The sequence below is a fragment of the Ammospiza nelsoni genome, chromosome 15 (assembly GCF_027579445.1).
Source record: "Ammospiza nelsoni isolate bAmmNel1 chromosome 15, bAmmNel1.pri, whole genome shotgun sequence".
NCBI classification, from domain to species: domain Eukaryota; kingdom Metazoa; phylum Chordata; class Aves; order Passeriformes; family Passerellidae; genus Ammospiza; species Ammospiza nelsoni.
The window spans coordinates 7,046,039-7,068,800 of record NC_080647.1 but is presented as its reverse complement, the minus strand read 5'-3'; the positions used below and the strand labels follow the sequence as shown (position 1 = coordinate 7,068,800).

Below are 22,762 nucleotides of genomic sequence, written 5' to 3'. Positions count from 1 at the left end.
CTTCCTTAGCCCTCCCTAGGTGGGGCAGGGGATGCCAACCACACTGTCCTGCTATCAGGGCACCAAGCCTGGCTGGAGACATGCCCAGCCCCTGCAGTGCATGGGGACAATGCCCTTGCTGCTGCTCCAGAGCAGTGTGGGGCACTCTCCCATGGGAGCAGGGTCCAACTGCTGCTGCTGCTCTCCTGCTCTGGCTCACCCTGACCAAATCCCACCATGGATGCAGAATTTTCACTATGCAGAAATTTCAGTGGAGGGCAGCACACAACCACTTGTGTCTGTGCAGACCTCACACATCCCTGTGAGCTGCAGCACTGCTGGACTCTTGCTCTGCACAAGGACCCTGAGGGAGCAAATCATGCCCTGTTCAGACTGCTCCTGTGCCTGGTTAACACAAAATGAGCAGGATGGAGGAGAAGGAGGGCAAGGGAGATGAGATTCACCTCTCCACGACTTCTTGTCCGTTCCAGCAAAGGGTGTCATTGTGAACAGCAGAGCTGTGGCTGCAGATGTACTCTGGCAAGCTGCTGTAAAAACTGCTGTGGGACTTCAGCTTTGCAATCAGCTCCCTGGAAGAAAGGGACAGAAAAGGGTGCTCAGTTAAAAGAAGAAAAGAGTAGGTTGGTGCATTTAAACCAGTGAAGGTACCCACACAAACACAAACATTAAAGCAGCTAGGTGCAAACAAACCACAAAGCATCAGTAGCTCTTTCTGGTTTTCTTTGATGTTTTCTTTGATGTTATTCAATCAAAGGCTGAACCCATGTTTCCCAGCCAAAACTGCTGGCGATGGGGAGGGATATGGGGGCAGCACAAGCTCAGGCCAACTTTGCACCAGGCAAAAGTCGGGCACAGTCTCTGCACTCTCACAGCACCCAAGGAAAGGTGCCACTGGCTCAGGCCACACATCCATGGGGTACCTCTGAGCAGCAAGGGCTCAGTGTCCCCTCTGCTTTGGAGAAGACAACAGAAGCCCTTCAGGGGCTTTTTCTGGCTGACATTGGCCATCCAGCACTGCTGCAAGGGCAGGTGGCATTTTTGGTGGCAGACCAGAGCTGACATTCTCAGCACAGACCTGCACACATGGCTAGGGCTGTGTTTCATGCTGCACCATCAAAGGGACACAATTTCAAGGGATGCACTGGGTTGGCCGAGGGGTCACAGTCTGCATTCAAAGGGGCAGGTTACACCATCAAAATGGCTCTGCTGCAGGAAGGCAGCAGGAGCTGCAGGAGCAGAGCTTGCACCAACAGAGGGGATGTGAATCAGGCTGCATCCCAAGCCTTCCCAGCAACAAGGATCTCCAGCTGGTCACCTGCAGTGGGCCAGAGTACCACAGACTGACCATGGGATCCCTGATGTTTCCAGAGAGGTGATAGAGGCTCTGGAGTGGGATATGACATCCCCCCGGCCCAGGTCTGATCCCTCAGGAACGCTCAGCAGCTGTCACCAGGGAATAGTAGCACATTTAATTAGATAAATAGCACCAAAAGTAAGATAACATGCATAGCAGGGACTGGAGGCAGTAAGGCTTGACCTCACAGTCATCTTGTTTGGTTTCAGACATTTCCCCCTTTGGCAAGGGGTTTTGCTCACCTCCTTGCTCGCTGGGAGGAATGATGAGGAATTAGCACCTGGAGCAGGGAGCACTCTGGGGCATCCCCTGGGTGCTGTCCAGGGGTTATCCCTGCCCTGCCAGCTGTGGGGAGCTGCCCTGCAGCCTTGGGCACTGTGGTGTGCAGGGGGTGTCCAGCTCCCTCATCCCTCCTTGCTTGGGATGCCGTGGGGTTCCCTCTCCAGGCACAGCCCGCGACAGCCAGCTGGGGGCAGGCGACACCAGCACAAGGAAGGCTCTGGGCTGTGCTCTGCGCTGCTTTTCCCTGCCTCGGAGCCCGTTGCTGCCGTGAGGGGCTGGCACAGCCCGCAGGGACAGCCGGGCAGCAAGGGGGTCCCTGCCTCTGACCACCCACCATCCCGTCTGTCACTGCCCAGGCTAATGAACAGGTCTGTCTGATGAGCCAAAGCCCCTGCACAGGGTGGCAATTCAGCCCACAAGCCCCTGCACAATCCAAGGGATGCTTCAGGCAGTCACCTCCTACCTCCATCTCCTGCACTAACAGCGGGGGGAGATCCAACCAACACTTGGAAAGCCAAAATGAGGTGAGACCTGGATCATCAGCTGTGGCAAACCCCAAGCAGAAGCCTCACTGCCCTTGGCACTGAGCTCTCACATCCCAGGCCCTGCCTTGTGCCACAAAGCCCAGCAGAGCTGGAGAGCAGCAGAAGGAAATGTTCCTGGGGAGCAGAGCTCCTGCAGGGCAGGGAGGAACCCTCCATATCTGCAGCTATGAACCCATGTCATTCATCTCAGCAGATTTCATGAGCCTTCAGAGCCTTCAAAGGACATCTCTGTCAGAGCCTGGGCTGTGTAACCTCGACGTGTTGAGACAAGGGAGGAATGCAAGCCCTGGTGCTGTATCTCATGGGAACAGTGTCAAGAATGTGGCCCTGTTAATCTTCAGAGAGAAATCCACCCAAATTAGTCTATTGCCAGCTTCAAAAATTGCCCAGCTTGCTTGTTTCACTTCCACAGGGATTTTTCTTTTATTCAAGACAGAAGTAAAGGCACTGTGTATCCCTGGGTGTGTTTTCAGATCCAGAGGGGAGATGCTGCTCCCTGACACATCACTGTGAGCCCACTTAATTACAGCTTTTACTTACACAGGGAAGGAAGCACAAGGTGCAGTGCCAGCAGTGGAGGCACCTGCTTCCTTTGAAAATATTCAGTGAAAGGCTGTTAACATCTCTGAACTACCACAAAACACTACACAAAAAGCATGAAACAGATTCCCCCTACCTACACATGGTGTAACATAACAATTCAATCTGGAGTGACCATTTCTATCTGTAACTACACCTGTGAGTATTTCAGACACTATAACAGAGCCCAAGAAACCCAAACAAGGCATTTGGTGTATTAACCTGGGTGCAGTAGGTGAGAAAACCCATGTGGACACCCCATTGCACTTCAGAGCCTGTCACACAGCAGCTCTGATGCTCAGAGCCAGATTTATGGGTAGGGGAAATAAGGAGCTTTTCCATCTGCTTCCACAGGGCCATTCCATCTGGTGGCTGCTCCTGCAGCCCATGCAGCAGGCACCAGCTCAGCCTCAGCATTCTCACCTCCTCCTGCTCGACAAGGTTTCTTCTTGCTCCACGTGAGTCACTCTCAGGACTTTCCTGTCAATGAAAAGGTCCTCTGGATAAGGAGCTGATCGAGTCTGCCTCTGCTGGGCATGGCCACACATCCGGCTGATCTGGAAGCACAAACACAGCAGTGAGAGAAGTGCTGGGACTGCAGGCAAACAGCTGAGATGCACACTGGCACCAGCACATGAGCTGTTGTCCTCCTGTCATCCCCATCTTGCTCAGAGCTCAGCAAGCACCTGAAAGCAAAATTCTGTCCTAAGGTTACAACCTGGCTGTTGTATAAAAGGGGAAGGAATGCAGCAAAGTTCAGGTAAAATGTCACTGAACTGTTCCTGTGGCTACCAAAATCCCCAAGCTGCAGGTGGGACAGGCAAATCTTCCTGTGTCAAGTTAAACTTAGGCTGGCAGGGGGAGGCTTGAGATGTTCCCTGCTCCTTCCTTCCTGAGCACCACAGCATCTCAGGACTCTGCACTCTCTATTCAGACTTTTAGGAAACATCTCACCTCTGAAGGAAAATCCCTGGTTCTGCACCTTGAGGTAGCTCAGCATCTGCACAGACTGCACTGCAGGTGCCCAGGGATGAGCCCCATACACATCACTACTAAATTAAAAACCCAGGCCCTAAAATACAGCAAGCACTGGGGCCACAGCCCAGCCATGTTGTGGGAGGCCCTGATTAACAGGGCTCTGCTAATGGCACAAATTAGCTCATTAGCATACAGATTATTTGGGAACTGCCTGCAGCATCAAGGGAAGGAATCCAAAGTGCCACATTCAAGCTCCCTTGCATGGCCACTGTCCCGAGACTCACCCAGCAGTACCCACTGCTGCAGACCCTGCTGTGGGTGGGTTTGCCACCATTTCCTTCTCTGGGACACTGCCAGGGCACATCTGTCCCCCTGTGCCACCACTGCCACTGTCAAAGTCTCCTTTTGATCCACCCTGTGCTGCTCTTGCAGGACTCACCCATGCTGGCCTGTGAAAGGAGCTTGGCTGATGGCTGGGACCATGAAAACACCACAGCCAACACCACCCTCTCTTCCTCTGAGCCTCCTCCCACCACCCACATCAGGCTTGGGACCAGCCACCCACCCATGAAATGCCCATTCCTTGCAGCACCTCATTTATCTCCACACCACATTGAATCAAGGCAATCCCAGGGAGCTGCACACCAGAGGTTAAAAGCATGCCTGGCACCCAAAGCTACAAGCATCTGATGTGTAAAGAGAGGAGATTAATTCTGTTCTATTACATCCTACATTTGGGTGGGCAAATAAATTAGTAATGTCACCTCTTTCATTATCAAGAGCAGCAGAGTTTGTTTGCTCAGGCTGCCGTACAACAAAGAGTAAAACAGAAACCTCCTGGGAGCTGGGCTCTGCAGTTTCTTTTCTCATCATGGTGGGAAGAGATGCTGCCACCAGTCCCTCTGCACCTGCAGTTTCCTCTGCCAAAGCAGTTGCTCCTGCAGCTGCCAGGGGGGCAGTTTCTGCAGCATCTTACCTGGCTTTTCCTCTTGTGCCCTCCCTTGGCTGTGCCTCCTCTCTGCCTTGCCAAAACCAAGTTTTGCATAAGAAGGTATCAGCCCTACTGCCCTTCCTAAATCACTTGGCAGGCTTCATAAACAGAAGGAGGAAGGCATTCAGAAAATGGATCACATTTTGGGCTATTTTCTTTGCCTTTTGGGCTTTCTGTTAGCACTCATAACATTTACAGGTAGTCCCCTGATGCAAGCAGACAGGAATAGGAGGAAATCACAGGACAACAGGAGAGCTGGAGAAGGGCATTTGGGATCTGAGACCCCCCACACTGTGGAATGGGGGATGTGCCTGCCCTTTCCATCCTGGCTGGTGCCAAGTCCCTGCAAAGGGCAGAGCAGCAGGAGAGTGCCAGGATGCTCAGGGGTCTCTGTGGGCTTTTCCTCTGCCCAAGGCAGAGATGAGACCTGCCATGAAACCTCCTCCAGGGAAACACAAGATACACAAAAGCTCCAGGACAGGGGGTACAGAGGAAGCAGTGCCACAAAGCAGCATCACTGCACCCAGGCTCTGAATGGACACATGAAGTGGAGGAGAAGGAAAAGGTTGGACACTTGAAGCTGCCATTTGTGATGACTCCCTTTGATTCTCCCCAGCTCTGTGAAAATTCCAATCCATTTCCAAAGCCCAGTTTTCAGCTGGCAAAACCTCCCAAACTCTGAGAGAAGAGCAAGTCCAGGATCAAGGCTTTTTCCCAAGGATGCAGAGAGTCACTGAATGGGAGGGGAGGGTCAGCGACAGTGTGAACAATGGCAGCACCTGAGAGCCTGCTTCAAACAGCAAGGAGACCCAGCAAGGTGGGGATGGGGGACCCAGCAAAGTGGGGATGCTTCATCTGCCACCAGCACTGCAGGGAGCTCAGCCCCTCTGCTCCCAAGTCCTGCTCAGGAGCTGCAGCTCAGCTGCATCCTCACAACCCCACACAGCACCTGGGTACCAAAGCTCCAAGATTCATTGAGTAAGGCAGGAAAAGACCTCTACAATCATCAAGTTCAATGGTTGATCATCAAGTCAAATCACTGATCACCCAGTCCAGCCATCCCTCCTATGAGATGAAACCACAAACAGGATTGTATTAGCTGTGACACGGGACAGCAGATGAAATCTTTGCAGATAGAAGGATGCACTGCTCAAACTTTCCACCAAGTTTTTACTTATTCATCTATTCAAGCACTAACTAACTTTCTCAGGAAAAAACCCCAACCCTGGAGCCCATCTTGTGAAGCCACAGTGAAATAGTTGTCACCCTTTAGTCAAACAAAAACCCGGCTGAGATTTGAACTTTAAAATAAAGTGAGTGAAAGTAGAAGTAACAGATTGCCTGCTCATTTGCAGGGGCAGCATCGTGTGTGCTTTTTGGGGGAGGGAAGGATTTCACAAACCATCTGCCAAAGTCTACTGGGCCACAAGCAGTCCGAGGACGACAGCTCAGAAATGCTGTTTCAATCTTACCCTGTTTTTGTGTCCACACTGCAGGCTCAGGAACACATGAACACAGCTCCCCCATCTCTTCCTAACCATTGCCATTTTAAAGCAGGCTCCAAAAAGAAAAGAAAAATGCAGTCAGAGAAGGGATAGATACAAGCTCAGACCTTGAGGAGAAACAAGTGTGATGATTCAGCTCTCCAAGTATTGGAGAGCAAGGACAGTCAGCTCCTCAGCACTGTGGTGTGTCTGCAAGAGGGAGAGCAAAAGGAAGGGAGCATCTCTAATCCAATTGCCACACTTGTATCAAGCAAGAGCGTTTAACAAGTGGTTTCCTTCCAACACAGAAATATAAATGTGAAATTCAAAGCAAGTTGACAGAACAGAACCGCTGGCTCTTCTCCTCCCCACGCTACCAGGGGGATGGTAAATATACACCAGCCCTTATCTAAAGTACAGTCAGTGCAAGAGCTCTGCCTTAGTGCAGAATAGGCTGAAGTTTGACACATTAAGCCACAAAAAAATGACTAAGTAAATCAAATGCCAGAGTGTTTTTTTAGACAACAGGAGTTGGACTTTATCTGCCAAGGACACCAGGCAAGAAAAACCTTCCCAAAGCCCGGAGCTTTTACAAACCCCCAAAGCCACCAACACTTTAACAGCCCAAGCAAAACTATCCTGCCCCAGCTCATTAACAAACTCACTAATTACCTGATTTAATTAGCCTCCTCCATGAGGAGTGTGACCCAGGCCACGAGGGGAACACTTTGCCTTCTGAGGAGACCACAACCCCTGCTCCAGCTCTTTACTGCAGCCCCAGGAGGTGCCAGAGCCAGGCTGGGCAGTGCCCGGGGGCAGCAGCTGCTCCCAACACCCGGGGCTGCAGCTGTGATGGCTCAGCTTTAGGGGGAACATTGGCTCAGCTTTAGGGGGAACACTGATCTGAGGGGAGCACAGGGGCAAGGCTAATGGAGCAGCACCAGCAGCAGCCCACTGTAAGGCTTCCCCATTAATTTAAGATAAGAGGTGTCTGAGGACTGCAGGGATCAGATTTGCTACAGCTGAGCTGATGGATGGGTGTAAAGCACAGTGCTGATCTCTGTGGGTACCTGCCAGCCCAGGAAACTGGGATGATTTGGGTTAATTATCAAAGAAAGACTGACCACAGCAGCAGGTTCTGTGCAAAGCATCACAGCCCCTGTGCAGCTGATGGAGGGCAGCTCCAGCCTGGCTATGGCAGGATGGCATCCCTGACACCACTGAGACTCCTGATGAACCTGCTCTGCTGGTGGAACCCAGGATATTCTCCTGACTGCCCTGGAGGACTCAAGACCCTGGCAGGGGCTCAGAGACCTTGGCACAGAGTCAACGACACCTGTGCCTTCAATTTTAACCCATGGTAACAATCACCAACTTTGTGTGAAGCGTTACAAGCCACAAGGGTTTGAATAGAATGATGGTGAATTTACCACAGTGTGGAAAAGTAGAATTTTGGGGTTTTTAGAACGGGGGTTCAAGAGGCAAGATGGAGGAATCTGGGCATGTGCTGTCTTTCTCCTTCTCCTTCCTGTCCTGTCACATCTTCTGCTGTGATGGTGACACTTCTGGATTGGTTTAGAGTAGAGACAGACTGTCTAACATTGGTGATAGGTATTGGAAAATTATTGTAAATAAACTACATATAGTTTTTAGTATAAAAAGGTCACACCACCCCAAGGGCAGGGACTGTGCCATAGCCCAACCTGCTGGACAGATCTCATTGGGTCAGAAAGACAATGTATTGGATAAGAGCAAATAAACAACCTTGAAAAACAGAGCCGAGGAATCTCAACTACTTCTTCGAGTGTGGGGCTGGGAAAAAGAGACTTTTTAATACCTCAGGAGCCATTCCAACAACTCAGAACCCAAGATTCTGCTGCCAAGGCACGAGGCAGCGTGGCCACATGGGGCAAAAACATCTTATCCTGCACATCAGCAGGAAATTCAGGGGTGAAAGGATTGGAAAGCAGCACACTGGGATCCTCAGTGCCAATCTGAGCTCTGCTTTTAAAAGTAAGAACATTTTAAAGGTAATTTTTTAGATGATTTAGAAGAGGAAAAAAAACAACCAAAAAAAAGTAGCTAATCAGCTTCTCCTTGGAGAAAAAGGGATTGCATTAGACACTGCTGGATACCTGCTGCTGCCACTTCTCATTCAGCCCAGGAGCTCCACTCTGCTCTAAAGGAGAGTTTGCTGTGTTCGACCTTTGCTTAAACTTTACATGGAGTTTCCATTTGCCTTTTCTATGAATTCTTCTGCTTATAGATTCATTCTCTAGGAAGACACAGTATTTTTTTCCCCTCAAGGGGATGCCCTCATTTTTGAAGATTTCCTCCCACAATCTCTTTTGCTCTCTGGAGTTCACATAAGTCATTTTATACTTACTCGTGGGTTTCCTTTGGGAGAAGCCACACATCAAACTGAACAGAGATTAACTATTATAATTGATTTGAACACAGCTTCTGAAAGGGTGATTTGCTGCAGAATGCACAGAACATCAAGAGACCACAGATTTGCTGTCTTTGGAGGAACCAAGTGATGCCAACTAAACCCTGAGCATCCTTCAGTGATGGAGCCCAGTTTGACCAGTGAGGCTGAAAGCCACAGGAAGACAGCAGCTTGAATTGGTGCCTCTTCCCCAATTCTTTTTAACAACCTGCTCCACTACACATCACAAGTCTTATTAGCATTATAAAGATCGCATCTGTGCCCCGTTTATCTTCAAAGTCACCATAAAAGTGAACCTGAAGTCTATTACTCAAGTGCTGCTACAGAATTCCGCTTAATTAAATTCTAAAGGGCTTAAACCAAAAATATACATTGCGATGATGTGGGATAGAACATAAACTTTTTAATAGTAGTAACCAAGCACATTTACCATTTCTACAGGTGTAATAAAAATGCTAATATATGTTAATGTTTAGTCTGTGGTTAATGTTTTGTCTTGTTAATTTCCCCAGGGCTTTTATTACAGATTTAAATCTGCCACACTGCCCCAGTGATTGCATCGCCTTCCACAAACGGCGCCACGCTCTCAAACCAAGGCTGATTAACAGGAGTGCAGAAACATTTGGCTAGGACAAACACTCTTATTATATGCTTCTAATCATTAGATACATTTTGTCAGGAAGATAGGAAAGAGACAATTCCCAGCTCCCCCACTCTTCTCACAGCAGAAAAATGTGATTATGGGCATAAAAATGAATTTACAAGCCTTTACCTTAGGAAGCACATCATTATTAACTAAGTAATGATTGTTCTTCTGGTTCCAGGCACTCAAGCAGAAAGAACAAACTGAGTATGGTAACACAGATGTCTTCAATGAACACTCCAACAAAATTCCTCATTAATGAAGTACTAAATGTTATTAATCAGCTCTATAGTATTACGAACGCCATTATTCAGACTGCAAGGATTACATAAGAGACAGCATCCTAACTCACTCATGCAGAGACAGGAATCAGAGGAAGTGACCTACTCTCCGTGCTGAGGAGAACGTTTAATAATGCATCACCCTTAAATAATGCAACGCTATAATGTGTAAAATGCACACAAACACTAATGCTTAAAATAACAGAGTGCCTGTCACACCAGTGCCCACGGTGACACCCAACACATGCTGCAGACATGGGCTACAAACACCCAGGGACCCTGCAGCCACCAGACCAGGTTGTGCTGAAGGCCATCACCACCTGGCTTGAAGACCAGCTCCTTCAAGCTGCTACAGAACCACAAAATGCCTCCTTAATGCCATACAGAGGCATTAAGGAGGCATTTTTCAAAGTAAATATAACTTGATTTTTCCTAGAATGGCTTGGGTTGGAAGGGACCTTAAAGATCATCTAGTTCTAAATCCCAACTGCCATCCTGCACATAGAGGATCACAAAATGCTTTGCAGAAGGTCATTGTCACAGCAGAAACACAAGGCCCTAGAGGAGTGGTGGGACTGGTTCTCAGGGCAAGGAGCAGGATGGGCACCACACACAGCCACCTGTGTCAGCGTGACAGAGGTGACACAGCAGCTGGCAGGTCTGACACACAGCATGGTCACACCATCACTCTGCCCCAGAGACTGCACAAGGGTGAGGGTGCACCAGCCCAGCACAGCAGTGGGGAGCACAAGAGACTTTTTATGGGTTCAGTCCTTGCTGCCAACTGCTGAAGCTGCAGGATTTCCACCTGCACATCCCCGTGCTGCATCTGAGTTCACATGCCTTAAATTGGAAAGAAACAACCACTGCAGCTCCAGTTGGTGCTGCTGGTGGGCCACCAGCCTGTCCCCAGGAGGATGTGATGGCCAATGCACCACACAAGGCACGTCCACAGTGTCCCACCACATCCCAACCCTTGGACTGCCCCAGCTTCCCCCAGCACAGGATGCCCTTTCTCTCAAAGGAACTGTGACCTCAGCTTGAGTCGAGCCCTTTCAAACCTACATAAAATAATGCAAACAAGATGTTTCTTCTCTCTGGCGTCCCCAGCATGGAGTGTTTAATCCACCAAAGAAAGCAGCTTTGTGTTTCAGCAAAAGCCTGTTTATTGTTATTTATAGGTGGAGAGGAAGTAGGACTAAATGATCACAGTTGTTCCTTCTGTCTTTATAATCCATGACGTATAATTAAGGCACAACTTCTCAAGTCAGTCTTTCTCTCCAGCATTTTGTTAATTCCATATTTAACACAGAATTTGGTATTTCAGTTTGGATGGCTGGACCTCAGCAGCAAACCACAGGGCAGGCAGCTGTAGCACCAGCCAGGGCTCAGACCCAACGCAGCCAACCAACTGGGAGAGTCAAGAAAAAAGCATTTGCTTAATTTTTGGCACACATTTAAGCAGTTTTCCTATGTGCAGACATTTCCTGGAACAGGGCCCTGCAGCATACTAATGCACCACTATGGTTTTAACTTAGATCTGCACAATCTGATATTTCTTAGGCAACCAAACTAAGACTTTATTCTTGGAAGGAGAAGCCAGCCTTGCCTGGAGGGTTACAGCAGAGCAAAAGGGAAAACGGAGCAAAATCCAGAGAAACCCAGAACACGTTAGACTGGCTAAAGCCAGGTTCAGGAGCAGAAGGTGGCAGTAGCCAGAGTCCATCTCTTGGTGGAACCCCAAGTCCCCAAGGTGCTCCATGGCTGAGGAGGCAGCACAGAAAAGGGGGGGACCCTCTGAGAGCTGCTCCTGACCCCAGGCTGCTGCTCTGCCCCTGGGACTGACTCCCCAAGGAAGCTGAAGATGCTCCAAATTCAAACAGCTGATTTCAGCATTAGCACTGACTCATCTCACCTGACAGAAAATCAGGACTAGAGGCAGCAGAGCCCACTTCTGCTAAGGATGCTAAATACAGTTTAATTATACAACTGCACTCCATGCATGCTCTAACACACAATTGCTGCTATGGGTCCCTAGAAGACCCTCCTATTGCAGGCAATTAAATCTACCCCATCACAACAGGCTGGGAAATAAGGAATGGGCTTGAGGGATCACCAGTTTTTACCAAGATCTTATAAAAAACCCTCACTAGGCAAAGCCAGGCAGCAGGACAGCTCCAGGCAATCACCACGTGCTTGTTATTTTCCTTCCATGGGTTAATCGGTTTCCTTGGCAGATTTCTGTGGGTTTTAATGTTGCACTGTGTTTGTGCCTACGGCACTACAGAAAGGAACAATCCCAGAGAAATAAATTCCTAGCAGCCTAATTTAGAGAGGAAAAACAGATACCTGCCATCAGTCTGGAACACAAGCCAGAGTCAGAGCCTGTAACAGGGTATTTAACAGCAGCCGTGTCAGCTGGGTTGCAAATGTGGTCAATACCTACCAGCCTCTCTTCCCCCCTGCAGCCATGAGCCCAGATTCAATTATTCTTTGAGAAATACTTTGTTAAATAATTAAAAAGTTACTGCATTACTTTTCCCTTTTTTTTTCCCTTAAACCAGACCAATTCAATTTTGAAAGTATAAAGCCATTATAATGTGTCAGCTAGCAATTAGCTACTGTACACTGTTTATTCTTTAATATAATCTTTGAGTAGAAGGGCAATATTCTCAGAAACGCAGCATTAACTTGTTCCTGAATGACTTTAATATGGCTCTTTTCAAATTACTGCTCATAAAATCTCAGGGAAGAAAAATTTACAGATGATATCCCATCTCCTTAATTAGTTCTCTCTCTCTCTCTCGGCAATCCAATAGGAAGTGTAATATTTATTTAAAATAGAACACACGGGGCTTACCACTAAATCTGCTGTAACTGGTGATCTCAAAACAAGCAGGTAAAAGGCAATGCTTGTTTTGCAGCCTGCACAGACCACACTCACAGGTACACACAGCTTTTCAGATTTATATTTCAATAAATGCTCTTACTGAAACCATCCCAAAGGTTTTTTACACCTCTAAGTACTTTTTGCTATAAAATGCCCTTCTCCCTTCCTATGGTGCATGGAAATCCCTCCTACCCCAAAGGGTTAGGGACTCCCCATTCCTCCCCACTCACCATCCCTCTACTTATTTTAACCTTCAGATAGAAATAATCCTCCCAGCAGCAACTATTTTCTCCCTCCATCCACCTTTCTCTTTCCAAACACCAGTCTCTGCTAAGACAAGGTTGGAGCCACCAAAACTCTCCAAATAATTTCAACAGTGAAGTTGCTGAATCTCTTCAGCAGAAAAATTACAGGCATTTGTTTTCCAGCAAAGCTCAGAACACCCTCACACTTTATGCAGCTCCTGGCAATGGGGCATGAGGCTTTCCCCATGGCCATGCCACGGACCTCTCCAGTGAAAGTCTAAAAGAGAAACATAATAATTATCATTAAGGGAAAATAGTAAAAATAGCTCCATGCAGCAGAGATTAGCTGCTGGTAAAATTAATCCATTCAAGGCCAACAAAAGGAGAGGGCCCTGTTTTCTTTTTTCTTTCTTCTTTTCTAACTTCATCTGTAGATTTTTTTCTTAGTTTTGAAGCTACCAGATCCACAGCAATTTTTTCTCCCTGACAGTCAGGCCTAACCTAATCCAATTACAGGTCAGCACCAAGATAATATACCCAAAACATGGCAAACAAGGTAAAAAGGCTCCCATTAGATTTTTGCTCGATAAAGGAATTAGGTTTTTTCCTAAAGACAAATAAGGCTTATTGAAAATGTAAATCATTCCTTTCTATAAAGATATAAATATCTGCAGGGCCTTTTTGAGACTTTATTGGAAGACATCTTGTTTTTACATGTACTGTGGTTAGAACAATTGAATTACAAAATGACTTACAACATTAGATTAGTTTCTGCCTGATTGAGAATATCTTTATAATGGAAATCGGTGTGCACTTTTAACCTTGTTACAATGCTGTATGTCTGATTAATGTATTAAAGGGACTCATTCAACAATAGCCTTTTGCAGACAGAAATTAAATTAATCCAACTTTATCACAACACCTTTATTAACAGCATCAAACAGAGGACTAGTATTTGACTATCAGAAGTGAATTCCAATACACTGATACACAACAATTCCAAAATTAGGTAGGAGAATCATTAGATGGGGGAAAAAAATTGACTAAACACTTGTAATGCATTTTTGTTTATCGTCATTACTTTCCACTCACCTTGCAAGTTGCAAGCTGGGAATTTCCCCAACTGATGGAAAAAATAAACATTTTGCACCAAAATCTACAGGTGAAGAGTTACTACATTTCCTTCTGGCTCCAAACAAAGGGAACTGCATGAAGCAAAGCTCAGAGCTGACCTTCCTAGGTGTTTTTTTAGCCTCTGCTGGGCAAACCCTTTTGGGCCCATCTGCACTGAGCTCATGGTGACATTTTGCCCATCAGAGCCACTCCAGCATCACCTCCCACAGCCCCACTGCCCTCTGCTCCATGGCTTTTGGGCCATCCCTCAGGGAGCACACAGAGAATGGATGACTGAGGTGTCAGCACAGGCACAGGAATGCCTGCACTCTGCTCTCTGGAGAGCAGCAGCACAAGGTTTATTTTACAGTGATACAGATCAATATGTGCAATCCAGGAGTTAATAAGCTTCAGAAAGACATAACTTAGAGCACATCAGTCACCCCCAAGTTTTCCTCAGTAACCACCCAGCTCTCCAGCTGGTTCTCTCCAGGTCACTGCCTCAGAGCATCATCTCAACCTTTGCCACTAGCACGGAAGAGAATTGGGTGTGAAAATTGATTAGGTTACAAAGATACACCTGCATAAAGAAATGCAAAATTTGCCAACAGCTGCCTTGCTTTTTATTTTCTTTTTATTTTTAAACAGAAATAGCTCTGCCCAAGTAGCTGTAGGCTATCAGCACAGCTTTCTGCAGCCAGCCTGCTCTTGCTTAAACAAATCTTTGCAAGAATAATGCAGTTAGCAGCAAACTTCACCTACTGAAAGCAGGCTCGGTGCCCTCGGGGGCTCATTAGAGGGGTAAGACAACAGGTAGGGATGTAAAAGGCCACCAGTTCTTTTTGCAGTGGCCTGACAGGGCAGTGAGGATCCAGCAATGAGGGGTGCGCTGCTGCAGCAGATGGATGAAAAATCTGCGGCAATTGTTTGTTGAAATTTTTTTTCCCTAGCAAAATGTATTTAGCATCTTTCATGCTTGGTACCTCAAAGCCACTTTACAATAAGATGCAAAAATGATACAATTCACAGCACCACACACAGGCAGAGAATTCAAAATGAACCAAAACCACTCATTGCAACCCAGCCCCTCATCCTCTGCAGCGCAAAACAAAACACTGCCGCTCCGCCCGGGCAGCTCTGGGCACCACTCCTGCTTTGCAGAGGGTCCCTTTTAACTTTCTGGTTTGTTCTTGGCTCATTCATCAGCATTGCTAATGGCAGAGATAGCTCTGGTTTGAAGGCAGCAGCACTCACGGGGGTTTCTGTCACTGGAAGTAAACTCAGGCCGTTCAGATGAAGGATGCCCGGTGGATGACCCCGGGCGGAGGCCTGAGTGCAAACGGCAGCCACGGATAATGAGGCCAAAAGAGGGTTTAGCGTAAAAAGCACAGCGAGATGGATATTGGTGAGCACAACTCTGGGCTGGCAAAGCTGCGGCTCTAAGCAAGGACAGAAATCTTCAGGAAAGGAAATGGGCCAGAATATATTTTGCTAATAAAGCATCTCTGTTAATAGGGGTTGCAGGAGGCTGCAGCAAGCAGGGAGCCATGTCTGCAGGGCTGATGCTCAGGGGTTTGATCTCTCTGGTAAAAGAAAGATGTGTGGGCAGTTTGAACAGAGAATTCCACAGTAAATGCACAGGGCAAAGGCATGTCTGGAGGGACTGAGTCAAGGATAAAGGCAGGTCATGCCATGGGTATCACTCCTCTGCAGTCCCCTCAGGATCAGCCCACACTAACAGTCTCCTGCTTCTGTCATGCACCAGCTTGCAGCATCCCTCAGGTAAACCAAATCTCAATCTCAGCAAGGACCCAGAGCATGAGGCTGGTTTAACTCTGAAGGAATTTCAGCTGCAAAGCTCATTTGCAAACACAGCCCCAGTGAAAGGGCTGTGCCCCAACCCTCCCCTTTCAGAGGGGCAGCTCCTCCCTGGCCAGAACCTCTCCCACAGTTTCTGATGCAGACAAAGCCTCAAATCACATGGAGGGAAGTTTCTGATGCTGTGATCTTTGGCTCAGAATGAAACTCGGTTTTTTCCTGCTTAAATCCAATCTATTTAGAGACCTCCCATTATGTTCTTGACCATTACAAATTATTTTAAAAAATCAGACAGCCTGAAATTTCAAAGCTTGAAGGCACCCCATATATCCCCTCCCTCGTGACCAGCAGCTCCCTCCTCTCCTACATCCAAAGCATCCCAGGTCCAGCTTCCAACCCAGCTGTGATGGGAGCCAGGAAAAAGAAGAGATAAGAAAAAAAAGAAGCTGTTCTGTGCAGTGCAGAAATCTGCAAAACATTGCAAAGCTGTGTACCCTCATTTCCAGCTGTTAAGACTGCATCCTGCCCCACTAACTCTGGGAGCTCTTTGTACTGATGCCAGGGCATCTCAGAACCAAATATCTTTTTAAACACTCGGGAGCCAGTTGCAAAACAACAAATTAGCTCCTCCACTCAAACAAGGAACACGCCAAGGCACAGTGCATGCAGACAGCTACACATAACCAGTAATTAAACTGCATGAGGTCTTGAGGCTTGTTCTGACTTCAGCTTGGAAAAGATGCAAGACAACCCATTACACACAAACCTGTGTGCATCTCACTTGCAATGCAGCCAACATGATCTGAAGGGAGACCAGCCAGGCTCAGTGGGTTCTCTATGATATTCCCATCCATAAAATGCAGCAGCCTTAAAAAGCTCTTTTTGAGCTGCAGAGTAGTAGGGACGAAGTTGCCACCAGCCAAGTGATCTGTCTCAAGACTGAAGTCAACAAACAGATTCCTGTGGTCGTCAGTGCAAAGTTGGGTTGGACATCAAACACTCTGTCAAAGGATGCTCCACGTGCTGCTGTGTGAGGAAGGGGCACTGTCAGCAGGTGCCTTCTACTTTTTATTTAAAATAAAGGCCTCACTGCAAATCCCTTCAAATGGCACATCTCAGAGGCCAGAACACATCCAGTTAAAAGGACAAAAGGAGAACAAAAAAGAGTATAATATAACAATTTCCAAATAGAAGCAAAATCAAATGCTATTTTTAAATTAAACCTCTGCTGATAGGTTTGAGCATCACTGGCCACTGCTTGCACCCAGCAGCTCTGCAGAGCCCCACACACTCAGTTTGCTTCATGCAGATCCAGTTCAGTGACAAACTGACTCAAAGCCTTGCCATGCCACCAGGGCAAGCAGGAGGGCACACCAGCGTGCCACTCTCCCACACTGGAAAAGGACAACCCTGACCAAAGGCCACCTGCATCCTCACAGGCAAAATTCTTGCTACAAGTGAATTAATTAATTAATTGTGACAGCAATGTCTCCCTCCCCAGGCCAGACAAGAGGAAAAGCTTTCACTAGTTTGAGAATAACCTGAGTCTCACTCCCCTGGAGAGGCAAGTGATGGTCAAGAGCATTCATGCCAAAGTCCCTTCCAAGAATGAGATGGAGGCTCCTAATTTGCTACTGCATATTTGCATACCAAACCAGAGATTCCAGTCCTGCAGCAGTGTGCCAAAATAGCTGGATCAAAATTGTTGATACTGGGTTACAAAAGTGCAGGCATTAATAACTTTTGCCCTTATTCTCTGAGCACCAACCAGCCAAGCCACCAAGCTGGAGCTTTCTAGCTCAAAATCAACACCTTGCAATTCAGTGCTTTGCCATATGCTACCCCAAGTGTCAGAAAATCTTTACTACCTGAAACCTCTTCAGACAACTAATCATAGTACTCCCAAGGTGTTTTCACAGGAATGGGAATGCTGCTGATACTGGCCTCCAAATAAGCTTTATTTTCATCCTGCAGGGGGAACAGATGCTTGCTTTAACACGCTTATCAGGCACCTTACACTGCCTATCACAAAATGGATAACAAAATACACAATTCACACACCTTGGGATAGTTCTGAGGGGGTCTGAGATCACTGCAAACCAAAACTTCTCCTGTATTTCCAGCTCTAAGTGAAAAATGGAGCTAGCTACCAGAGAGTATTAGAGAATAGCCTGAGGATTAAAGTTTGCCAATAAAGAACTTGAAAATACAGAGTCTGTACATCCAGCTGACTCTCCCAGGAGAGATGCCAACAAAAAGCAACCCACATTAAAAGTACAAAGAAACCGATCTCGGCGTCTCAGAGGGAAGGACTTCGCAAACAGCGCCATAATTTCAAAGCTTTCCCCACAAAGCTCTTGCCAGCTCTAGTACAGACAGAAAAATCCATTTGCAGATGGGAAAACTCACCAGAGCTCCCTGCCAGTGCAACCTGCTGAGCAAAGCAGCTCCCAGCAAGGCACCAGGTGAGACGGCCCCAAAAGCTGCTCCTCGGCAGTATTTGGGGGAAAGCAGCCTGGCATCACTGTGCTGACAAATGAACTAAACCTGTGTATGCCAATGGGTGATATTTTCATTCCTGGGTGCCAAAAGTCCCTTTACTTGCATATTCTTGATTTTCAGCCCTGTGTATCTGCTGGAACTGCTGTTTTGAGCACACACTGCAGCAATGTTACCGTGGTGCTACAATCAACCAAAGCACGTCGTTATCTTTACAACATACTCAGGAACTCCCTGCCAGGATTCCCTAAAATCTAGGGAAGCAAGGGGCCAGTTTTCCTGCCTCTGAGGCTTCCCAAGGCCATCAGAGCTGGGTTCACACCAAGCACTCCCCCTGAGCCAGGTGAGATGAGCACTTCAGCTTTGGGATAACACCAAACCCAGCCTGCACAATGGCATCACCACAACAGCACCCCAGCAGCACAGCTGTATAACCTAGTTAACCCAGACCTAAACAGTCTTTTAAAGGTGTTTGCAGGAGGGTAAAGCAGCAGGGATCTGCTCACAGGACAAGCACACTGGGAATTGCATGCTGTTCCCATACAGCACTGGCACCTTTCTGCTTCCCTCCTTCTGATGAGTACAAGTGGTTGAACAAAGCTCTGGTTAATTTTGCAATTTATTAGGATTTTCTAAAACAGTATTCAGTTCTGAGTGGAAAAAAAAAAAAAGACTTTGCTGAGCTCCCTGCTGTTCCCTTTCTAGGCAATGCTCTGCAGGTGGAGCTGCACAAACAACTGCAAGGGGAGCAGCAGGGGCTGGACAGCTGGGGTGCATCAAAAATGGGGCAGGCAGCAGGGGGAGGGAGGGGATTCTGTCCCTCCACTCCAGCGAGACCCCACCTGGATCATCTCCAGCTCCAAGGGCCCCAAGATAAGAAGGACATGGACCTGTTGGAGCAAGGGTGACAAAGCTGACTGGAGAATCTCTGCTATGGGGACAGGCTGAGAGAGGCAGGGCTGCTCAGCCTGGAGAGGAGAAAGCTGCCAGGAGACCTCACTGCACCTTCCAGGGCCTGATGGGGCTCCAGGAGAGCTGGACTGGGACTTACTACAAAGGCATGGAGGGATAGGACAAGGAGGAAGGGCTTTCACTGACAGGTTCAGACTGGATATTAGCAAGAAGTTCTCAACTGTGGTGGTGGTGGCGAGGCACAGGCACAGAGAAGCTGTGGCTGCCCCATCCCTGGTAATGTCCAAGGCCAGGTTGGACAGGGCTTGGAGCCACCTGGGATAGTGGAAGGGGGGCTCAGGACTGATGATCTTCAAGGTCCCTTCCAAACGAAACCATTCCATCATTCTAACCTCAGAGGAGATCAACTTTTACCCAAGTAAGATCCCCCAACTGTCTCCCTTGTAATTCCATAACAGAGAAAGCATTAACTTTTGGAGGTGCTGGGTTGAATATTTTATTAAGCTTATTTGTACTGCATCTCTCCCAGTTGTCTTGGTTTGTGGTAAAATGCACAAAGAGACTGACTAAAATCATTCTTCCCTACATTCATGATTAAGATGTCTATCAGAGGTGGACATACTAGGCAGATTTTCAACCAGGGAAAAGGTAGGAGATTAGAAAATTAATACAGATATTGGCCTAGCCAGCAATTTTTTTTCCCAGTGTGCCCTGAGAGTCAGCCTCCTTGATAAAGTATTTTAATAGCAGGTTTTAGGGGTGAAGTTTTTAAGCAGACAAATTGTAGAAATAATAAAGCCCTAACACACACCACGGCTGACAAATTAGCTACTAAAGCAAGGCTTGGGATGGGAACTGTTTACTGCCACATTACTGAATTCACTGTTCTGCACTGCTGTTTACAGACCTGCAACAACACACAGGCTCCCATTTAAATGCATGCCTGGAGACACCAAAAGCAGATTTACAGCAGCATGACTTGCTGTCCTGGGGACTGCAGAGCTCCTCAGAAACCCACCTGGAGGCTCTGTAGCACCTCTGGAGCTCAAACTCAGGAGCCCTTGGGGTCCAGGTCTGTGTGGGAATGCCCACACCCAGCCTGGGGGTGGCAAAGGGGAAAAAGGAACAACCACATGGAGAAAGATGCTCAGCCAGGTAACAGGCCTGAGGATCTGAAATACCAGGAGGGAAAACCACTGCTGCAGAAATGTCACCAATGCTGGGAAAAAGAAAAGAAGCCCAAAGGACAGGCAAGGGCCGTAGTGGTTTTATTCATATATAATCACTATGGGCATGGAAGATAAGTTTTCCATAATTCCAGAGGATTTTAATGACAATTAAATAACCTGTCATTATTCTTAATACCATGCAGGTGAACTGGACTTTGCCTACAGAACCAGTGGTGGCCAAGGTCAGTAATAAAGGAGGTCAATATGAGAAGCCAGGGTGAGTGTAAAAACCACATTTTGAAAGAAAACCCCTGAGGCATTTCATACTTTGGTATGGCTACAGTGTCTAAAAACAATCATATTTACAAAATTACAGTAAATATAACTGTTGGCTTCCAGGTATATTCTTTGAAACTCAATATGTGCTGATAAGTTTAACAGAGAAACTTTCATCATAGCACAGCTAAATAAAAAAGTTGTATTCTATCATTTACAAGGTGATATCTTACAAAGAGATTTACCCCAGATTACCCCAGGTCCTGATGCAGCTCAGCTTTTAGACCCTCTGCAATACTGTATGCTTCCATTATTGCCTTATTTCTCCACTGAACAGCTCATATCCTCACTTGTAAAAAGTAAGTTGCTCTGGGCTCAGGTCTGACATAAAACCCTTAGCTGAGTAACATCAGTGATTTAAAAACAAACTTCAAAAACCCAGTGGCTATTCTTTTTTGGCGACAATTGCCAGGCAACTGGCTTGTTTGGCTTGGATTTTTTTCTCCTTCACTCCAGTAGTGCAGAAATGTCTCTAGAGCAAAGAAACTAATCACTGAAGTATTAAATAATCAAGAGGAGTTATGGTTAAGTAAGTACCTAGCTACATATGGCACTAATGAATTCCAACAGCTTCACCAAGTACAAAAGCACTGAATGGTTTTGCAATGCCCAGTAATTTTTACTGTAAAGGAAGTTAATTTATTAACTTAAAGGAAGTTAAGTTCTGGTCTAGCAGAGGATGGGCAGATTGTAGCTCTCCTGCTTTGTGTTGATGACTTTAGTGGTGCTCCAGCTGCTTGTCCTGCCACAAACTCACTCTCTGTAGACAGATCAAGGTGTCAATATTCAGTAATATAAGGGACAGTCATGTTTGCTCACTGCATACATGGACATCTCCAAGAAAAAGTGCATTTTTGTTGTTGTGTCAATAAAAGAAAGACATGGGAGAACAAACACTGATCCTTTCAGAGCCTACAGCAGTGCTCAGGTCTGTGCTCACAAAACCTGGCACACAGCCCACAAGGACAGTGCTTCTGCTCTGCCTTAGCCCCCACACACATGGGGGCTTACTGATGGAAAACATGCTGGATGCTTTTGCTCACAGCTGAATATGTCAATAAATCTTTTGAGAGGCTCACTCTACATACAGAAGTAAATTTTGTTTCTTCCTACCCTGGAAATGCCAACTGGGCTCAAAGCTGAGCTGGGTTTTCTCTCATTGTCAACTGCAACATGAATTCTCCACCTCACCTGAACTCAAGGTAGACCTACAGTTACATCTCTGCTCCTTTGCTGCTCCAGAGAGGGCTGACTGATGGTTCTGGCTGATGGGAGAACTTCCCCTGGCTCTGTAGCAGCAGAGCTGCTGCTCCTGACTCTCAGCTGGAGCCTCCCTGCCCAAGCAGTGATTCCAGACTGCTGTAAAACAGTGTCACTGTAAAACAGTGATTTTCTGCAGAAAGGGACTCAGGCAGGTTAAAACCAATGTCCTGCACTGTGCCCTGGAGCTTAACATGCTGCCCACAAGTCCTGCTTAGGGCCAGCTGCCCAACACCCAGCCCAGCCACAGCCTCCTCCTGGTCACCACAACCCAACAGCAATCCAACCCTGTGTAATTTGGCCCCTAAACCCCTTCCAAGCAGTGGGGAAAGCTTGCTCCATGTGAGCCAAACTTCCTGGGCTGGGAAACCACCCTGAGTGCCACCACGATGTTCCACAGCCTGCACAAGTGTGGTGGCAGGGCAAAGCCAGCAAAAGAACAGCACGGAGTGCTCTGGCTCAGTGCCACACAGCTCAAAGCCCATAAGCTGATCCATTTCCATGGTACCCCCAAAAAAGATAAGAGTTACTTACAGTGCAAGTAGTACAGCGACCTACATAAACACAGCTCTTTTGTAAACAGGAGTCAAGAATGGCAGGAACAAGCAGATAACAGGGGAACAGTGTCAGATTTTAATCATCTTTGGTTTTAAGCAAACTATTACAACACTCCTACACCTTTGCCCCATCTCTAACTCTTCCCTACCTACACAGAGTAGCTCAGTTGTGTCTCAAGAAAAATCTCTGCAGAACAAGCACCACAGTATCACAGTACATTTGTCCTTGGTGTTCAAATGGAGCAGCAGGATTTTCAGTGCAAGACAGCCTCAGCTTCTCAGCAGGCTGAGAAATTCCTGAAATGTGTTTTTAAAGAGTCAAGTAAAAATAAGAAGTAATCTCATTAAATGCAGCCCAAAACTGGAATGAGTTACTA

The 22,762-nt window shown here is 47.2% G+C and overlaps 1 protein-coding gene across 1 annotated transcript in view; it reads right to left on the bottom strand.

Moving 5' to 3' along the window:
• GPC3 (glypican 3) overlaps positions 1–22,762 on the bottom strand; it is a 139,019-nt gene that overhangs the window by 51,898 nt on the left and 64,359 nt on the right. The window contains exons 4-5 of the mRNA XM_059483018.1: positions 3,184–3,317; positions 444–569 (exon numbers count right to left, since the gene is read on the bottom strand). Of these exons, the coding sequence (XP_059339001.1) occupies positions 444–569; positions 3,184–3,317 (260 nt within the window). The remainder of the gene's footprint in view (positions 1–443; positions 570–3,183; positions 3,318–22,762) is intronic.